Source organism: Entelurus aequoreus, linkage group LG09, assembly GCF_033978785.1.
Source record: "Entelurus aequoreus isolate RoL-2023_Sb linkage group LG09, RoL_Eaeq_v1.1, whole genome shotgun sequence".
Taxonomy (NCBI): domain Eukaryota; kingdom Metazoa; phylum Chordata; class Actinopteri; order Syngnathiformes; family Syngnathidae; genus Entelurus; species Entelurus aequoreus.
In genome coordinates, this window is record NC_084739.1 from 26,578,059 (window position 1) to 26,599,400 (window position 21,342).

General features: G+C 39.6%; 2 protein-coding genes across 2 annotated transcripts in view; one reads left to right on the plus strand and one right to left on the minus strand.

Annotated features, from left to right (window-relative positions):
• Positions 1 to 3,490: 3,490 nt before the first annotated feature.
• mad2l1bp (MAD2L1 binding protein) lies at positions 3,491 to 16,953 on the minus strand. Its single transcript, XM_062057667.1, has 3 exons — positions 16,685 to 16,953; positions 8,127 to 8,380; positions 3,491 to 5,204 (listed from the first exon to the last, which is right to left on the minus strand). Exons 1-3 carry the CDS (start codon positions 16,794 to 16,796, stop codon positions 4,686 to 4,688), a joined length of 885 nt encoding a protein of 294 aa, XP_061913651.1. The 5' UTR covers positions 16,797 to 16,953; the 3' UTR covers positions 3,491 to 4,685.
• Positions 16,954 to 17,972: 1,019 nt separating this feature from the next.
• Positions 17,973 to 21,342, plus strand: part of kif16bb (kinesin family member 16Bb) — a 41,950-nt gene continuing 38,580 nt past the window's right edge. The window contains exons 1-3 of the mRNA XM_062059630.1: positions 17,973 to 18,004; positions 20,155 to 20,248; positions 20,325 to 20,441. Coding sequence (XP_061915614.1) covers positions 17,973 to 18,004; positions 20,155 to 20,248; positions 20,325 to 20,441 — 243 coding nt within the window. The remainder of the gene's footprint in view (positions 18,005 to 20,154; positions 20,249 to 20,324; positions 20,442 to 21,342) is intronic.

Below are 21,342 nucleotides of genomic sequence, written 5' to 3' on the forward strand. Positions count from 1 at the left end.
TTGGGGTACCACTTTTTTGTAAGTGTTTTGAAAACAAATGATAAATGTATGCATTATCCTGTTATATCTCACATTCTGTATTGTGTTTTGGAAAAAGGGTGTCATAAACGTTACTTAATTCATTAAAAAATAATACAAAAGAAAACACATTTTTATGCATATGTAAATGTATTCAGTTATAACATTCATTCACTTTCTTATTTCCTTAATGGATCTAAACTTTACCGCTGCCGGTATTTTTTTCTATATTTTTATTGTAATATTTTCAGAACGTGTTTGTTCTATTTTTGGCCAAAGTAAGACAAAGAAAACAATCTGAAGTTGTCTTTATTTTTTAGTTTCAATGCCATGATTTTAATAGTACGGCCCGCGTGTGCACAGATTTTCCTCCATGCGGCCCCTGAGACACCCCTGGATTAAATTTAAAAAAACTAAATTGCTACATACCATGTCATCTTTTCAGATACATCACCCTATTTAAATTAAAATGATGAGATTACAACTTAATACAGTAGACGTATTTTAAATAAATTGCAAGGTGGCCACATAAACTGTACATTTATATGTGCTATTGCTATAATAAATGTGTTACTAAGTACCAAGAGCGGTATGTTATAGTTATTTTGTTATTGTAATATTTTATTTGTAAAGTTTTTTTTTAATTGAAATTGGAGGAGCTCACAATGTTTTGAAAGTCGCAACTGACTGAGCGCTGCAATCATGCATCACAGTTTATCACGTGATGCATTCGAATGCAGGCAGAACGTGGGATTTTAACACATTAACTTTTTTTTATTTCACCGTGATGCGGATATTAAGGACGTTTTAACTATAGACCTTAAGTTCGACAACATTGAAATTGTTTTGGGCAATTTGGGATAATAAAATGCCATGAATAACAAATTACATCCCATTCATCCTCCAAAATAAACGTATCGGCGTGTGCATATGATGAAGCCAACGTTTTCTCTTACATAGATTTAAGGGCATATAGCGAGTTTCAAGTCTTTGGTAGATTATTTGACCTCTTTCATATCAAATTTAAAACACAACATCACAAAAATAACAAGATTCGCAACTAACCATAACAATTCACTTGGGAAGTGTTTTTTTTATATGGCGTTAGACTGTAATACTCCATGTAACCAGCAGATGTCCTCGGTGATGGTTCACCAAACTCATCAAAGAAGAGACACTTCCGGTGTTTGTGTTCATAAACGCAATTTTTCTAAATAAAAGTCCGAGCGCAAAATTCATGTTCATATTCACAACATACCTGTTTATTTAAAGATGAGCAATACATTAGGTGTACTGTACTGTCTTTGGTCCAAATCATTGTCCGAATGACTGCACTGTTTGTTCTACCGCATACCTTTAAGCACCCTTGAAATAATCAACTTCATGACATGGCTAAAAAGATGATTCATGTAACAACTTTGTAAACATAGTTTCAAGAGGTGTGATTGTCTTGGCGTTTTTCAGGCGTACTCAAATAGCTGAAGGTCCCATCATCTCAGTACAGTATATGTATTAAAATGTGGCCTTTACAAATATAAGTGTTTAAAGTTAAAAAGTACCAATGATAGTCACACACACACACACGAGTTGTGGCGAAATTATTCTCTGCATTGACCCATCACCCTTGATGGTGAGGGGAGCAGTGAGCAGCAGCAGTGGCCGCACCCGGTAATCATTTAGCAGGGAGGTAATGACCTGGCCCCATTTTTATAGTCTTTGGTATGACTCACGACCTACCGATCTCAGGGCGGACACTCTAACCCAGTGGTTATTAACCTTGTTGGAGGTACCGAACCCCACCAGTTTCATATGCGCATTCACCGAACCCTTCTTTAGTGAAAAATAAGATGTTTTTCTTTCTAATTTAACAAAAAGTCATGTTTTTTTTACTGGTGCACAAAATGAACCGTGCATGAACATCACTTTGTTCAAAGAACAAAACCAACACAGTGCATGAACTCACAACAAATTACACACCTTACCATGCATTGATTAACGTGGACCCCGACTTAAACAAGTTGAAAAACGTATTCGGGTGTTACCATTTAGTGGTCAATTGTACGGAATATGTACTGTACTGTGTAAACTGTACTGTTTCATACAATGTATTCTCTTCCTTTGCAATCTGCTAGTAAAAGTTTCAATCGATCAATCAAACAACCTGCAAACCAGATGGAAAATTAGAGGGAACATTGTTTGGGGGTATCCATAACACGCTGATAGGGAGAAGTTTTTATTTACATAAGTCGGATGTGTCTTTACATCCGTGGCGGAGGCTCCGCCGAACCCCTGAGGCCGACTCACCGAACTACTAGGGTTCGATCGAACCCAGGTTAAGAACCACTGCTCTAACCACTAGGCCACTGAGTAGGTTTATTTACTGTCAGATGGAGTCCATGTTTTGTACAGTATTTATTATTGTTATGCAGAGATAAAGGTGTCACTTCATTTTATTTATTGTAGAAATGTCATGGTAATTAATACTTATGTCAAAAGTGCAGACTTCACTCTAAATATAAGAGGTATAATAATACCTGGGATTTATATAGCGCTTTTCTAAGTACCCAAAGTCGCTTTACATGTTAAAAACCCATCATTCATTCACACCTGGTGGTGGTAAGCTACTTTCGTAGCCACAGCTGCCCTGGGGTAGTCTGACGGAAGCGTGGCTGCCAATTTGCGCCTACGGCCCCTCCGACCACCACCTATCATTCATTCAACATTCAATCACCGGTGTGAGCGGCACCGGGGGCAAGGGTGAAGTGTCCTGCCCAAGGGCACAACGGCATGGTAAGAGGCGGGGAGCGAACCTGCAACCCTCAGGTTTCTGACACGGGCGCTCTACCCACTACGCCATGCCGCCCCATAAGGTATGGCCTCGTAATCCATCTTATCCATTTGTTTTAGACTGCTTATCCTGTTCGGGGAAGCGGGAGCCTTTTCCAGCTGACATGGTGTCTAAGGTCAACAACACCCTGGACATTCACAGGCAACATTTCCATATAAAAACAAAACCATTCAGTTACTTTGTGGGGACCGAAATACCTGAAACGGAGGTTGGGAGAGTCAACCATTAATAAACCATCAGTACTAAACTAAAAGTATTCGCAGGGAATGAAACATGACATTTTCTGAGCCTATGCTGTAGGTAATTGTTTTTAATTTTACAGGCTGTTTGATTGCTGTGGAAGAGGAGTAAAGGATAATCAACTAATGTAGAGAATGTAGAGCGATCTGAGCCGAGGATGTCGTTGTGGCTTGTGCAGCCCTTTGAGACACTCGCGATTCAGGGCTATATAAATCAACTTTGATTGATTGACGTCATGGCTTTAAAAGGCCTACGGCAATGATTCTCAACTTTTTTCACCAAGTACCACCTCAGTAATCCCTTGGGTCTGCAAGTATCAATCAAGCAATCAATGTTTATTTATATAGCCCTAAATCACAAGTGTCTCAAAGGGCTGTACAAGCCACAACGACATCCTCGGTACCCACATACCACCATAATGACCAACAATAAAATACGGTAGCATAGCAGCCTAAGTAGCCATTAAAAACAAGGCAGAGGTTTTACATAGCAAGTATATTTAATATGTTTGGCCATTGCATTGCATACAGTTTAAACAGTAATACTGTGTTTGAACATTTAATTAAGTGTTTTTTTGGCTTACCACTAGATGAAGCCCGCGTACCACAGTTTGCAGAGCCGTGTACAGAGAATATTGACAAGTTAACAACAGGCGCCTTATTTAGTACCTGCTGCTTCAAAATGGTACATAACATGGCGCCCTGTAGTCACGTGAGTGCCTTTTGACCAATCATTAAGGAGCCCGCTTGAAAGCGGGTTGTCCTACTCACCCTGTACACGGCTCTGACAGCTTGAGAATCACTGGCCTGACTGTTCCCCTGGCTACCCTTTACTGGTTCTTCATGTGGTAATCCTCTATCTACTGAATTGTACATTTTATATTTGCAGTCTCGGTTTTAAGCAAATTAATTATTTTCAGTTTTTTGTACTCTTAATTTTATTTATTTGCACTATCTGGCATTCTGAGGACAGCAAATAAAAAAACAAAAAAACACCCACAAGTAAACATGCGTGATGTGCAATGTAAACTTTTCCCTTCTATGATTTTAGGTGCAATGTGAACATATACTGTTGTATATATGTATTCTTTATGAATAAAGTTGAATCATTAGGTAAATACATAACAGAAAAACTGAAATGGACTATTGCTGTGCTAGCTATATTTATCATAATTTAAGTACTTGTGAACAGGTTTGGTCAATTTGCAGAGACAGAAATACTGAAATGTGAAGATGATAATGCTCTGTGATCGTGGAGGAATAGTCACACATATGCCAGTATTTCAAATTAATGATATTAGCCTTTTCTGGTATTTTTTAGCCCATTCACTGACAAAAACAATTATTATTAAATAAATGATGCATACTAAGGACAGCTTAATGTTTCGATAGCAGAAAAGTCAGCATTAGACAGATTTCAAGTAAGAATTAGTTTTTATACATGATGCAACTTGAAGTTGACCATGAAATCATTCAAACAAATTTTTAAAACTATATACTGTACGTACAAATACGTTAATTCTTAAATATTTAAAATTCCTCCAGTTTAAAAAGCAGCACAAATAATACCCCTTTTTTTTTTAGAGAGAAAAGCCATTGATGGCTGTGGGTGCTTGAAACCAAACATAGTCCTGACAGTCCATGTTAGTGTTGCCGCAGCTGCATGGATCACTCGAAAGTGCAATGATTTGATTTTTCACACATTTTGGCAGTTTAAAGTGCAGTTTAGGGTGGAACCAACCCACCCCGCAGTCCCTGTGGGCCAGCGCTAAGACTCTGGATGTGGTTAAACGCACGGGGCCGCTGTCAGACAAGAAGTCCGCGACAAAGAGCGAGCGGAAGAGATGTCTTAAGCACGTCGACACACGGAGGCAGTGACCCCCCCCGTCCAATACCAGATTCTCCATGTTGATCTCGTAGATCTCCTTGGGGAGGATGACTGAGCCACCTATGAGCAGCAGCACTCGGGGGACATGGCTCATGGAGAAGAGCACTTCCAGCTGCTGTAGCACCTCCTCCACGGCCTGCAGCGTCTTTTGACACTTTCGCCTGTTTAAATTAGCCTGATGAACTTGCTTCTGACTCACGACAGCTTCATCCTGGGAGGTTACAAAACAAACACACTTAATTTTAAACAGTAACTGCACTTTTTAAAATTGTATTATGTCTATGATTCACAATCCCTATGTAAGACAAGAACACATTTCTTTTTTTTTTTTATGCACTCTAATTTGTAAAATACAGCAAGTACGAGGTCGCTAACACTAAAACTATTGCAGCCATTAAGCCTTATAAAAAAACATCCAAAAACCGCCAACTATATTCCATTTACATACTGTGACTTGAATATTTACCAAACGCGAATGCAGAGGAACTACTTCTAGCGGTGCCATGATCACAGAGAAGTAACTAGCCTTTGCTGCTACATTGACAAACCGAGCCGGTGAGCTGCTGCACCGCCTCTGAGTTGGTAAAAGTTAATTCTAGATTATTAATCATGCCTCTCACTTGTATAGTAGAAGGCTGTGGCCATAAACCGAGAAGTTAGACCGACACACACAAAACAAACTTCTTCTTTCTTTTACCTGCGTAAGGATGATTAATTCTTTATCTAAATGGAAAGATATGAACATCCCATCAGTCGGCATCCCAGTGAGAGAAGACATTGTACAGCAAGTGATTGTTTTATTATATTCGCAGTTTGTAGTTCTTGTTTAGCACTTAGAAATACTGCTAATTGCTGGAGCTGCTTATCCCTTAGCTTCTAAAACTCGCAGAGCATCCCCTTTATTTCTATTCAGGCTAAAAAACAATGTTTTTCCTTCTGCTTAAAATAAGCAAAATACGTGAATATTACATGTTATTAGGAATGTGCCGGTTAATAAAATATATATGCAGTCGTGGTCAAAAGTTTACATACACTTGTAAAGAACATAATGTTATGGCTGTCTTGAGTTTCCAATAATTTCTACAACTCTTTTTTTTTTGTGATAGTAATTGGAACACATACTTGTTGGTCACAAAAAACACTCATGAAGTTTGTTTTTTTATTAATTTATTATGGGTCTACTGAAAAAGTGACCAAATCTGCTGGGTCAAAAGTTACATACAGCAATGTTAATATTTGGTTACATGTCCCTTGGCAAGTTTCACTGCAATAAGGCACTTTTGGTAGCCATCCACAAGCTTCTGGTTGAATTTTTGACCACTCCTCTTGACAAAATTGGTGTAGATCAGCTAAATTTGTTGGTTTTCTGACATGGAGTTCTTTCTTCAGCATTGTCCACACGTTTAAGTCAGGACTTTGGGAAAGCCATTCTAAAAAACCTTAATTCTAGCCTGATTTAGCCATTCCTTTACCACTTTTAACGTGTGTTTGGGGTCATTGTCCTGTTGGAACACCCAACTGCGCCCAAGACCCAACCTCGGGGCTGATGATTTTAGGTTGTCCTTTAGAATTTGGAGGTAATCTTCCTTTTTCATTGTCCTATTTACTCTCTGTAAAACACCAGCTTCATTGGCAGTAAAACAGGCCCAGAGCATAATACTATCACCACCATACTTGCGGCAGGAATGGCGTTCCTGGGATTAAAGGCCTCACCTTTTCTCCTCCAAACCTATTGCTTGATATTGTGGCCAAACAGCTCAATTTTTGTTTCATTTGACCACAGAACTTTACTCCAGAAGGTCTTATCTTTGTCCATGTGATGTCAGATGAAACAAAAATTGAGCTGTTTGGCCACACTACCCAGCAATATTTTTAGAGGAGAAAAGGTGAGGCCCTTAATCCCAGGAACCCCATTCCTACCATCAAGCACGGCGGTGGTAGTAGTATGCTCTGGGCCGGTTTTGCTGCCAATGTAACTGGTGCTTTGCAGAGAGTAAATGGGACAATGAAAAAGGAGGATTACCTCCAAATTCTTCAGGACAACCTAAAATCATCAGCCCGGAGGTTGGGTGTTGGGCGCAGTTGGGTGTTCCAACAGGACAATGACCCCAAACACATGTCAAAAGTGGTAAAGGAATAGCTAAATCAGGCTAGAATTAAGGCTTTAGAATGGCCTTCCCAAAGTCCTGACTTAAACGTATGGACAATGCTGAAGAAACAAGTCCATGTCAGGAAACCAACACATTGGCGAAGTTGGTAGAGTGGCTGTGTCAGCAATCGGAGTGTTGCTGGTTACTGGGGTTCAATTCCCACCTTCTACCTTCCTAGTCACGTTCGTTGTGTCCTTGGGCAAGACACTTCACCCTTTGCCTCTGATGGCTGCTGGTAGCGCCTTGCATGGCAGCTCCCGCCATCAGTGTGTGAATGGGTAAATGTGGAAATACTGTCAAAGCGCTTTGAGTACCTTGAAGTTAGAAAAGCGCTATACAAGTACAACCCATTTATCATTTATTAGCAGAACTGCACCAATTTTGTCAAGAGGAGTGGTCAAAAATTCAACCAGAAGCTTGTGGATGGCTACCAAAAGTGCCTTATTGCAGTGAAACTTGCCAAGGGACATGTAACCAAATATTAACATTGCTGTATGTATACGTTTGACCCAGCAGATTTGGTCACATTTTCAGTAGACCCATAATAAATTCATAAAAGAACCAAACTTCATGAATGCTTTTTGTGACCAACAAGTATGTGCTCCAATCACCCTATCACAAAAAAATAAGAGTTGTAGAAATTATTAGAAACTCAAAACAGCCATGACATTATGTTCTTTACAAGTGTATGTAAACTTTTGACCACGACTGTATACAATACTTGCAAGATGTATAAAAATCCGAGGTTTTCTATATTTTTTACAGCACTTTTAGGTGGAATAGATCGTCTTCCATTACCTGCAATGTTTGCGGACTCTTGCTGGAGTTTATTTACGAGTTAGAGTGCATAAAAAAAAAATATGGGTGCTTGTCTCACAAAAGGTTTATAAATGATGGGCAAAATTCTGAAAAATATTGTGGTTCCCCTTAAATTTTCTGTCAATGATAAAAAAATAATGTGCAATAAAGTCTGATATTTTCACCGATTTATCTTGTTGTTTCCTCTGAGAGTACACCAGTTGGTCAAAGGTCATGGGCAGTTGTTGTCTCTGATATAAAATAAATTTGAGGACCTCGCTGACAAAACGGCAGCAGCCTTCCTTAGTCACAGTTCCCGGGAAGACTACATTCACGCAGCCTTCCTCCTTTGCTCTTCTCGACATCTCTGAGTCACTCTCAGCTGTTTTGCAATGCTTAGGACTGGCGGTCACGCTGCAATGTCCCTCCTGTGTGTTTTCTGTCAACACAATGAGAGTAAGAATGCATTAGGCCAGAGGTCGGCAACCCAAAATGTTAAAAGAGCCATATTGGACCGAAAATACAAAAAAAAAAAATCTGTCTGGAGCCGCAAAAAATTAAAAGCTTTGTATAAGAGTTATAATGAAGACAACACATGATGTAAGTGTCTATAATAGCTATATTAGCCAACTGTCAAAATGACTGACGCAAATCTTTGTTGACAGAAATGTTGAAATGTAATATTTATTCTACACATTTTACATTAGAAATCATTAGTAAAATGTAGGCTTCTCAGAGGGTGAGATAACTCCTGGAAGTCATTTTTTATTTTTTAGTTGTGATTTCCTTCTCTGCATGAAAGTTTTAAAGTAGCATATATTAATGCAGTATGAAGAAGAATGTTTTAATGTAGACACATAGAATCATCATACTGGTGTGATTATATGCATCAAGTGTTCATTAAAGGCTAAGGCAAAATATCGAGATATATATCGTGTATCGCGATATGGCCTTAAAATATTGCGATATTAAAAAAAGGCCGTATCGCCCAGCCCTAGGTCCCACAGTAAACTTTTGGGGTCCTACTTTTTTGTAACCGTTTTGAAAACAAATTATAAATGTATGCATTATCCTGTTATATCTCACATAGGGCTGGGCGATATGGCCTTTTTTTAATATCTCGATATTTTTAGGCCATATCGCGATACACAATATATATCTCGATATTTTGCCTTATCCTTGAATTAACACTTGATGCATATAATCACACCAGTATGATGATTCTATGTGTCTACATTAAAACATTCTTGTTCATACTGCATTAATATATGCTCATTTTAAACTTTCATGCAGAGAGGGAAATCACAACTAAGTAAATTTACCAAAATGGTATTTATTAAACAGTTATTAAGCAGTGGCACAAACATTCATGTTATTTCCAAAACAGAAAGTGCAAGGTTGTCAGAGACATTTTAAAACAAGCTATTAGTGCATTTTTGTGCATGATGTCACTAAGATGACTTATCAAAACAACACTGAATTAAAGAGCACTTTTTGTACAGAACGCTACTACAACAGTTTAAAACAAATAAAGTGCACTTTTTAAAGATTAAAGATTAAAGATACCAATGATTGTCACACACACACTAGATGTGGTGAAATTTGTCCTCTGCATTTGACCCATCCCCTTGGGGAGCAGTGGGCAGCAGCGGCGCCGCGCCCGGGAATCATTTTGGTGACTTAACCCCCAACTCCAACCCGTGTTGCTGAGTGCCAAGCAGGGAGGTTATGGGTCCCATTTTTACAGTCTTTGGTATGACTCGGCTGGGATTTGAACTCCAACCTACCGATCTCAGGGCGGACACTCTTTTGTGCATGATGTTACACAAGATATTTGAATAAGCGTCAAATAAAAATGAGCTGCATAATAGGAAATCAAATAGTGTTCGTCCTTCGCTATGTGGTAGGTTCCTGCGGACATTATCTCCTTTTGTTGACTCTTTTTTTCATATGTTGTTGATCTGGAAATGTTTGCCTCGGCATTTTGATGGTGTGGCACTGAATGGAGATGTTGACATGCGGAGTAAGCACTCTTCATTCTCTAGCAGGTGACTTTTCAAATGATGCTACATATTAGCAATAATGCTACTTTTTGTAGAAACGCTTTTGTCCCACACTAGACAAATTACGGTTGTCTGTTCGACATATTCCCACTTGAAGCCAAATCACCGCCAGACGATGGACTCTCTGCTGTTTTTCTTGGGAATTAATTCTTCCTTCATTTGTTACCAGATTCGCACCTTCTCTCTCTCTCGTATTACTTCGCACGGCTACGCTAGCATCACAGCTAACGTTACTCATGCTGCTACCTCTCTGCTCCGCGAGGGCGTATACGTATGTGACGTATGACGTGACAGTTTGTGACGTGTGTAAGAAGGTGCGCTTGCTGTCTGTGAGAAGGAGAGACTAGAAAAAGTGGGAAGAGCCTGTAGTGTAATGCCAGCAGCTAAAAACATCTGCGTGAGAACGTATACTCGAATATCACGATATAGTCATTTTCAATATCGCACAGAGACAAACCCGCAATATATCGCGTATATCGATATATCGCCCAGCCCTAATCTCACATTCTATATTGTGTTTTGGAAAAAGGTTGTCATAAACGTTAATTCATCAAAAAATTAATACAAAAGAAAACTAATTTTAATGCATATGAAAATGCACCTGGGGATAGGTTGATTGGCAACATTAAATTGGCCCTAGTGTGTGAATGTGAGTGCGAATGTTGTCTGTCTATCTGTGTTGGCCCTGTGATGAGGTAGCGACTTGTCCAGGGTGTACCCCGCCTTCCGCCCGAATGCAGCTGAGATAGGCTCCAGCACCCCCCGCGACCCCAAAAGGGACAAGCGGTAGTAAATGGATGGATGGATGAAAATGTATTCAGTTATAAACATTCATTCACTTTCATCTTTTCTTCATGGATCTAAACTTTACCGCTGCCGGTATTTTTTTTTTATATTTGTATTTAACAAATATTGATTTATTTGTAAGTGTATTTATTTCAGTAGAAAAGCGTAAAAAGTTTTTTGCTTTGGTCATGAAATGATGATAATGGTGTGCCAGGGCATACATGCATATGACAAATTGAAGTGATTATTCTCACATGTATGTAGATCAGTGGTTCTTAACCTGGGTTTGATCGAACCCTAGGGGTTCGGTGAGTCGGCTTCAGGGGTTCGGCGGAGCCTCCGCCGCGGAGGTCAAGACACACCCGACTCATTGTGTAAATCAGGGGTTGGCAACCCGCAGCTCCGGAGCCGCATGCGGCTCTTTGGCCACTCTGATGCGGCTCAGCTGCATACTTGCCGATCCCCCTGATTTTCCCAGGAGACTTATGGATCTCAGTGCCTCTCCTAGATAACACCCAGGGCAAATATAATCCTATTTTCACTCTAATTACTAAATTAAGGGCGTGCCCTAATTGCACTGCAGTAATTATCCTCTATAGCATTTACCAACAGCGTGCCAGCCCGGCCACATGTTGTATGTAGCTTTTACTTGCACACGTAGGAGACAGCAAAGCATACTTAGTCATCAGCCACACAGCTTACACTGCCGGTAGCTGTATATAACAACTTTAACACTGTTACGTTACAAATATGCGCCACACTGTGAACCCACACCAAAAAAGAATGAAAAACACATTTCTGGAGAACATCCCACCGTAACACAACACAACAAATACCCAGAATCCCATGCAGCCCTAACTCTTCCGGTCTAGATTATACACTCCCGCTACCACCAAACCCCCCCACACATCAACCCCCCCCCCCTCCGTGCGTCGGTTGAGCGGAAGAGTTAGTGCTGCATGGGATTCTGGGTATTTGTTGTGTTGTGTTTATGTTGTGTTAGAGTGCAGATGTTCTCCAGAAATGTGTTTGTCATTCTTTTTTGGTGTGGGTTCAAAGTGTGGCGCATATTTGTAACGTAACAGTGTTAAAGTTGTTATATACGGCTACCGTCAGTGTAAGCCGTGTGGCTGCTGAGCTAGTATGCCTTGCTGTCACTTACGTGAGCAAGCTGAATCTGCATTCTACATGTGGTCGAGCAGGTACGCTGTTTGGGCAGGCTGTAGAGGGCGCCAAAAGCAGTGCCATCACGCCCTGATATTCGAGAGTCTCCCGGAAATAATGTGAGGGTTGGCAAGTATGACGCTATCAAGCGCCATTCATTCAAAACTCGCGGGCCGCACTAACATCAAATTTCCATATTAAAGTGCGTGCCGGTGCGTGTGTCTGAGACCCCTGGTTAACATAGCACAAAGCAATTTAAGCTTTGTATGCGGTGTTTTTCATTTTAAAATTTTTTTTGTGGCTCCCATTATTTTCTTTAATTTGTGAAACTTGCCAAAATGGCTCTTTGAGTGGTAAAGGTTGCCGACCCCTGGTGTAAATAATAACTTCTCCCTATCGGCGTATTATGGATACCCTTTAAACAATGTTCCCTCTAATTTTCCATATGCGTGAGCAAACGCAAAAACTCCTTGAGCATTCAGTGGAGCACATGTGAGCACACCTGTCCCAAACCTGACTAAATAAAAAATGTAAGGTTTTATTATAATAATCACATGACAGCTGTCATTTCCATGAGATTATTTTCTAATATAAGTGTTTTGGCCCACTTACAATGACAATAACAAAAAACATTGTTTTTCATGAGCTGTGTACTAGTATTGTATGTCTGGGTGGAAAACGAAGAAAAGGAACAGACTTTGCTGTGAAAATAAATAAATCGTTTTATTTTATCATTTAAAATAACATGAGAGTGGCACTTGCCCAGGTGAAGCCACGCATATCTGAACTGGTCTCTCAAAGGCAACAGCAGATGTCACACTGAGTTGCAGGTGTGTAATTTGTTGTGAGTTCATGCATTGTGTTGGTTTTGTTCTTTGAACAAGGTGATGTTCATGCACGGTTCATTTTTTGCACCAGTAAAAAAAACATAACTTTGCCTTGAATTTGTAATTTTTTGAAATTAATTTTTCACTAAAGAATGGTTCGGTGACTGCGCATATGAAACTGGTGGGGTTCGGTACCTCCAACAAGGTTAAGAACCACTGATGTAGATCATCAGTCTTTTAAAAACTGCCACATCTACACTTTCATGGCAAATAATGCCAACAAACTATAGAATTTGGCAAGTTACGTAGTTTCAATGTCATTTAATACAGTGGAACTCAATGCCTCTAGCATTTCATCTCTGGCTTGGTGATGGCCATATGCTGTGTGTTCCTCTTTAAGAATGGCGGTATGTGGGGTGAGTGACATGTGTAAGTGAGTGGGCAAGTTAGGAGAGGTAGCGCTAGTATGTTCAGGAGTCTTAATAGCATGGTGGATGTCGGCTTGGCTTTGTGGAAAACATAAAGAGTTGTAACAAATCGAATGCCTCGTCATTCCGACCAAAGAGCAGAACTGTAGGGACCCACTGCCGGGTAAAATGGAGGGTGTTACCCCCGATAATATTTCGGCCCTGGAAGGAATGTCTCCCCCGCGCTCGTCGACCACGATCTGGGAGCCGACAAGCAGGATTCAACATGATGATTCTTGGTGCCTGGTGAGGCTGGATCGTTGAAAATCAGTGCACCCGATCGTAAAGGTGTTCTTTTTATTAGCCCGTTTACATGGCGTGTAAAACATATTTCCATCTTCATAAGTGAGCCATTTGCTGAAAAGTGGCTGACTTTTCATTGAAGCTTTGCTTCTTGGGTTTATTGCTCGCCATGACGAAAACAATAACATGCGGGAGTCCTAACGCCGGAAATGCAGTATTTGTGATTGATACAAATTTTGGCAAATCAAAATTTAAGAAAATGTACCGGAAAGTTCATTATTTTGAAGTCGACCAATAAAAACGCAATAAACGGGGAAGGAAATTTGACTCGGCAAATATAAACAAAACACTGTTTTGACACGGAGAAGGCAGGGTTGGTAAACATTAAGTGAAGTGAAGTGAATTACATTTATATAGCGCTTTTTCTCAAGTGACTCAAAGCGCTTTACATTGTGAAACCCAATATCTAAGTTACATTTTAAACCAGTGTGGGTGGCACTGGGAGCAGGTGGGTAAAGTGTCTTGCCCAAGGACACAACGGCAGTGACTAGGATGGCGGAAGCGGGGATCGAACCTGCGACCGAACCTGCAACCCTCAAGTTGCTGGCACGGCCGCTCTGCCAACCGAGCTATACCGTCCATTAAAAAAAAATCTGCGTCTGAAAGTGCGCGTCCTTTCTTATTTCAATGCGTAAAAAGACACAAAAAGTGCGTTAACGCCAACACTGCACAAGTATTATGTTCAGACTTTAAATACTGGTCAAAATTGGCCAAAGATGCATTGCACTAATACATGTGAGGATTTTTGCATTTAATTTACAAATATTTTAATAAAATTGTATTAATGACACAAACAGCACAGCCACTCTAATGCGGTAAATAAGTGTAAAAATAAAACACTGAATTCCAAAAAACTAAAAGGGAAAACGTTTTATTGTTATTTTTCTTTAATATTGCTATTTTATTCAAATTTATCGTTGTTACTATTATTATTATTTTACTTGCAGTGGATTATTTGTTATTGATTTGTATCATCTGTTCTTTTAAATGTTATATAAAATTGAGTTTTGGTGGTATAATAAATATCTAATTTTGTACTTGTGGAGGTTTATTTGTTACTAATTTTTATCCTCTGTTCTTTAAAATTTAGTTTTGGTGGTACAATAAGTACCTAAGTTTTCCAATTAATGAACAATAATCAATTATTTTGCCATATTCGTCCAGCCCTACTATCTACTCATACATATCTATGGCCGAAAGTGTTTGTAGCTGGCGGCCGCACTGTGTGGATATACTGTACATGTGCTAATTTCCTCTTTTTAGCTTCTCCTCTAACAAGGTTCCAGTTAGACTTCTGTTGAATTGAATTATTCTGAAGTGATCCGTTGATACTTAAAAACTACAAGACTTAGAAGGACGACCCTATCCTTTAAAACCAGGGCTCCCCAAACTTTTTGACTCGGGGGCCGCATTGGGTTAAAAAAATTGGGCCGGGCTGTATACATATATATTAGGGGTGTGGGAAAAAATAAATTCAAATTCGAATCGCGATTCTCACGTTGTGCGATTCAGAATCAATTCTCATTTCGAAAAAAAATAGATTTTTTAAAATTTAATTAATTTATTTTATTTTTTAATTAATCAATCCAACAAAACAATACACAGCAATACCATAACAATGCAATCCATTTCCAAAACCAAACCCGACCCAGCAACACCCAGAACTGCAATAAACAGAGCAATTGAGAGGAGACACAAACACGACACAAAACCAAAAGTAGTGAAACAAAAATGAATATTATCAACAACAGTATCAATATTAGTTACAATTTCAACATAGCAGTGATTAAAAATCCCTCATTGACATTATCATTAGACATTTATAAAAAAAAGAAAGAAAAAGAACAATAGTGTCACAGTGGCTTACACTTGCATCACATCTCATAAGCTTGACAACACACTGTGTCCAATTTTTTTACAAAGATAAAATAATTCATATTTTTGGTTCTTTTAATAGTTAAAACAAATTTACATTATTGCAATCAGTTGATAAAACATTGTCCTTTACAATTATAAAAGCTTTTTACAAAAATCTACTACTCTGCTTGCATGTCAGCAGACTGGGGTAGATCCTGCTGAAATCCTATCTATTGAATGAATAGAGAATCGTTTTGAATCGGGAAAAAAATCGTTTTTGAATCGAGAATCGTGTTGAATTGAAAAAAAAAAATCGATTTTGAATCGAATCGTGACCCCAAGAATCAATATTGAATCGAATCGTGGGACACCCAAAGATTCACAGCCCTAATATACAGTATATATATATATATATATATATATATATATATATATATATATATATATATTCCTGGCGCACTAATTGACTGAAAGATTGCGCACTGTGGCGCAAGCGTGATGATGTCACGTTATTGATGGGAAAATGCATTTTCAGACAATATGATTTGCCTGGGGGCAGCACGGTGGAAGAGGGGTTAGTGCGTCTGCCTAACAACACGAAGGTCCTGGGTTCGATCCTGCGCTCGGGATCTTTCTGTGTGGAGTTTGCATCTTCTCCCCGTGACCGCGTGGGTTCCCTCCGGGTACTCCGGCTTCCTCCCACCTCCAAAGACATGCACCTGGGGATAGGTTGATTGGCAACACTAAAATTGGCCCTAGTGTGTGAATGTTGTCTGTCTATCTGTGTTGGCCCTGCGATGAGGTGGCAACTTGTCCAGGGTGCACCCCGCCTTCCGCCCGATTGTAGCTGAGATAGGCTCCAGCACCCCCCTCGCGACCCCGAAAGGGATAAGCGGTAAAAAAAAATGGATGGATGATTTGCCTGAGCGGCTAGGAGACACCGAGAGTAACAAGCGGTAGAAAATGGATTAGAAGGGACAGATTCTAAAAAATAATACAAAAAAATAAAAATAATAATCTTCTTTTTTTTTTAACTTGGGACTTCCCGCGGGCCGGATTTTGGGCGCTGGCGGTCCGGATCCGGTTTGGGAAGCCCTGCTTTAGACTCTTCTTTTAAAGGAAAAGTTACAACCTGCTGCCCTGGGTCCCAGCGTTCCCCATGTTCCATAAATAACATTGCAGACCTATATTGTTTGAGCACGACACAGTGGTAATTTACTCCTTTACAAACATCAACATATATATTTTCAAACACGAAGGACTTATGATCTTTTACCTTCGGCGGAACCACGACATGTTGAATCCTCGGGAACATTTAGCATCGCTATAGCCGTCGTCTTATCGATTTCCTCAGCTTTGTTTTTTGTAGGCGGCGATGGCTGCTTCATTACTAATATGTTAACACTGTTGTCGACTGTGGTGATTTGTTAAAAAGCAGGTTTTCAAATGTTTTTCGGGTGATCTCGAATCTTCATGCACACATTTGAAAGTCGCAACTGGTCGCCGTAATGCATCATGGGACACGTTAGTCATGTGGTGCGTTCAAATGCAATCGGAAACCTCGGATTTCCTAGCGCTACTCAAACTGCGTGTTTATTTTGCAAATATGCGGATATCTAATCGTCGCCATTCACTACACATGTGGGTGTCATAATATAACGAAACAAAATTGCGCGAGTTAACGGGAAAATACAAATAATACAGTCCTGTTATAATATACAGTAGTGTTCGTGGGTGTGTTATTAAATGAAAATGAATGCAGACTGCACACACTTTAAGTAATAATAGGTAAAGCAATAAAAACGAGAATAAGTTCACTATATGTGATATAATCACATTTTAAAGCATGGACATGTATTATAGTTTGTAAACAGTGACCTCTGCCGGAGAACAAATAAAGGACAACTAAAAGTAATTTGTCAAAAGACAGGTCACACAGGTGTGCTAATTGGTTGCTGGTGTTTTCAGGGTCATATTGACGCACATTTCCCACACAGAAGGCCGAAGACCCTTTTCACTGTCATGGCTTCAGTTCTTGTTGCTGTCCGAGTCCGTCCACTTAACAAAAGGTAAACGAAAATACATTCTAAGGCTCAGTTTACCTTTGACATGTCTGGTTCTCGGCAGAGAAAAGCAACTATCGTCCAAGGAGGTGACCCATTTGGATGGGAACACTATATTTCTGTATAAGGTACTGTGTGTTTCCAACAGGAATGCACTATGAGACAAATAATTGTATGATTGTGTGCTTTTCAACATCTCTAGACATCATCTAGAGCAGGGGTCTCAAACACGCGGCCCGCGGGCCAATTGTGGCCCGGGAGACGTTATTTTGCGGCCCCCACCTTAATATGAAAGTTTAATGTTAGTGCGGCCCGCGAGTTTTAAATGAATGGCGCTTGACAGCGTTGTGTGCGGAGCTGAAGAAATCTACCAATCACGTTGTGGTATGAGGCTCTCGACAATATCGAGGGCGTGCCGTGATGGCACTGTCATCAGTGTCCTCTAGAATCTGTCACCGCATCATCTTTTTCTCCATACTAACAGCGTGCCAGCCCAGACACATGTTGTATGAGGCTTCTAAAGACACATGCAGGTTATTGCAAGACATACTTGAGGAACAGCCATACATTTCACACTGAGGGTGGTCATATTTTATTTTATTTATATTTTAACACTGTTACAAATATGCGCCACACTGTGAACCCACACCAAACAAGAATGACAAACACATTTCGGGAGAACATCCGCACCTAAACACAACATAAACACAACAGAACAAATACCCAGAATCCTTTGCAGCCCTGACTCTTCCGGGCTACAAAAACACCCCCGCTACCCCTAACCCCGCCCAACTCAACCCCCCCCATCTCCCGAATTCGGAGGTCTCAAGGTTGGCAAGTATGCATTGATGTCACTTGCGTAATGCAAGCAGAGAAACATTTTGCCGCTTTTCTATGACACACGCTCTTCCTTCCTCCCTCCCTGCCTCCCTCCCTCGCCCGCCTGCTCGCTCCCGCCCCCGTTGTAAACAGTCCGGGCGGGGAAGACGAGCACTCCGCCGAAGGAGCGAGCGACAATACAAAAGTGTGGTGCACTGGACCCCAGCGCTGATACAGACGTGGTGATGTTAACCCGTTCGGGGCTAATTGTGCTACCGTAACTGTAAACTCCACCCCCCACCCTCCTCCCGTTGGCTCCAGACAGAGACGATTTTTGATGCAATATTTCTTTCACAGGGGCACCCCGACGTGTCTTATTTCATTTCATTTCATTTTTATTTATCTCCTTCATTGATGTGCATCTTTGATCGATAGACAATTATACCTCAATTTTTAAATTATACATTTACACACCAATGCCTGAGAAGGAGCAGGATGAAGAAAAATCTTATATTTTTCTGCCCCCTTCAACATAGTACGTAGTCTTACTTAATGATATCATATAAACAAACAATTACATCCAAATATAACGAAAACAAACAAAAAAACACAAGAAGTGCAAAACTTCATGATGTACAAAAAGAACAAAAAAAACAAAATAAGTAGTATACACCTCACAGGATGATACAAAACAAATACAAAACTAGGCAAAAAATAAGTAAAATAATAAATATAAAGCAAAATGTAAACAGTTATGGCTGTCCATATGATCTCATTGTTCTGTCCTTATATATTTTTTCAATTGGAATATATTTTTACAATCTTTTATCTCTTGTAAAGAGAATTCCATAGTTTAACCCCCACCACTGATATACACATTTGTTTTAAAGTTGTCCTTGAATACTGATGTTGGAAATGACCTTTTCTTCTATGCTCTTCATTCTCAGAAGTGATGACAAACATTTTTTGTAAATTTGCTGGTAATGTTTTACTTTTAGCCTTAAACATGACACATAATGTCTGTAACTTTACTAGCTCCTGTAGTTTCAATAAACCCGAATTAATAAATAATATGTTAGTGTGTTTTAAGTAATCTACTTTATGAATAATCCTTATAGCTCTTTTCTGTAGTTGATACAGAGAAAGTTGCGTTGCACAAGGAATACAATTTGAAACGTCATTATACAACTAGACATGCTGAGGAGTATGCAAAATACTAGGGGAGTGAACCGGGTTGCAAATTTTAAAACCAGTCTACTGAGGCAACAAGATTTCGTCAAGAATTGAAATGACCTTTTCTTCTATGCTCTTCATTCTCAGAAGTGATGACAAACATTTTTTGTAAATTTGCTGGTAATGTTTTACTTTTAGCCTTAAACATGACACATAATGTCTGTAACTTTACTAGCTCCTGTAGTTTCAATAAACCAGAATTAATAAATAATATGTTAGTGTGTTTTAAGTAATCTACTTTATGAATAATCCTTATAGCTCTTTTCTGTAGTTGATACAGAGAAAGTTGCGTTGCACAAGGAATACAATTTGAAACGTCATTATACAACTAGACATGCTGAGGAGTATGCAAAATACTAGGGGAGTGAACCGGGTTGCAAATTTTAAAACCAGTCTACTGAGGCAACAAGATTTCGTCAAGAAAGCAAGCGAAAAGAGCGATGCAGCAGTCAAAGCTAGCTACATGGTGAGTGAGATGGTTGCTAGGGCGGGAAAGCCATTCAAAGGAGGTGAATTCATTAAAAAGTGCATGTTAGATTTTTTTTAAGAAATCTTTTCTTGCGGCCCAGCCTCACCCAGTTTCTGCATCCAGTGGCCCCCAGGTAAATTGAGTTTGAGACCCCTGATCTAGAGGGTGCGAGAAGAAGAACACAAAAATATTTTCTTATGACTTCTCATATGATTCAACAGACAAAGGAAAACCTTCATTTGTATCCCAGGAAATGGTAACAATTACTTGGAAAAACAAAATTGTATTGTCTTAAAGTGCAAGGTTGTTTGCTCAATTGTTCTTTTCTGCAGATTTTTAATGATTTGGGGCATGATGTCTTGAAAGCTGCATGTGAGGGATTTAATGCTTGTGTGTTTGCCTATGGACAAACTGGATCAGGAAAATCCTACACAATGATGGGTCACACGGTAAGGTTTTCAGTTATGCTACAACTACTTAAGTTCATACACTACTTCTCTGTCAGTGACAATCAGAAATCAGCATGTTCAAATTTGTCCTACGAAGAGGTGTTTCTGACCCTCATGTAGTTGTGATTCAGGTAAAATATGAGCAACACTTCGCTGTATGATTCAGTGCATGTCTAAAACCACTGCAAATATTTTTCCTCTCATTCAAAACATTGCTTTAGTATTCAAACCTAAAGAAATTGTGCTGGTGTACCTAATATTTTGTACATTGGTTGGTTGGTATTGGTTTACTTCGAACCTGCACACGGTTACAATATGGTACGTCACACATTCACAGTTTCTCATTACATGTCTAAATGGGAGTAGGAACAAACAGAACTTATTTAACACTACCCATTTTTCAATTTCATAGCAATTGCTAACACATGTTTGTTCACGTCCTGTGTTGAATCTGTGGCACAAATGCGTAAAAAAAATGAATAAATAACTAAAGTTTTTAGAAATAAATGGCCAAGTTGTGATTCTTATGAGATTAATAACATTGTCTGATATTTTCGATAAGGTTCAAGATGTTATCAGGATTTTTCTTTGTACTCTGCAAGCCATTTTGAATTTGAACCAGTGACGATTGCTCTAAGACTGCAAGGGAAGCTCAGCTTCCCCTAAAATGTCAAAAAATAAGTGATTAAATATATAGTGTTGTGTGTACATGTTATTGACTAAATATGCGCTCTTTTGTTCAGAATCCGCTTCTTATCACTGGTAACGACGCGGCTTTCCTCTGTCATTCCTGCAGCTTCACAGTGCTTTAAACAGTATAGACGCTTGGCGTCCACAGACTTCAATGGTGAAGTATACACTGCTGCGAAACGAGACGAGTCCTTGGATAAATGCTGGGCTT

Excerpts from the sequence above, each read along its gene's own strand:
- mad2l1bp (XM_062057667.1), bottom strand. The coding sequence starts at position 16,796 with ATGAAGCAGCCATCGCCGCCTACAAAAAACAAAGCTGAGGAAATCGAT. Across the intron at positions 8,381-16,684 it reads ATGTCGTGGTTCCGCCGAAG|AAAACACACAGGAGGGACAT; the intron begins GTAAAAGATCAT and ends TTGTGTTGACAG. Across the intron at positions 5,205-8,126 it reads GGAAACAACAAGATAAATCG|GATGAAGCTGTCGTGAGTCA; the intron begins GTGAAAATATCA and ends GTAACCTCCCAG.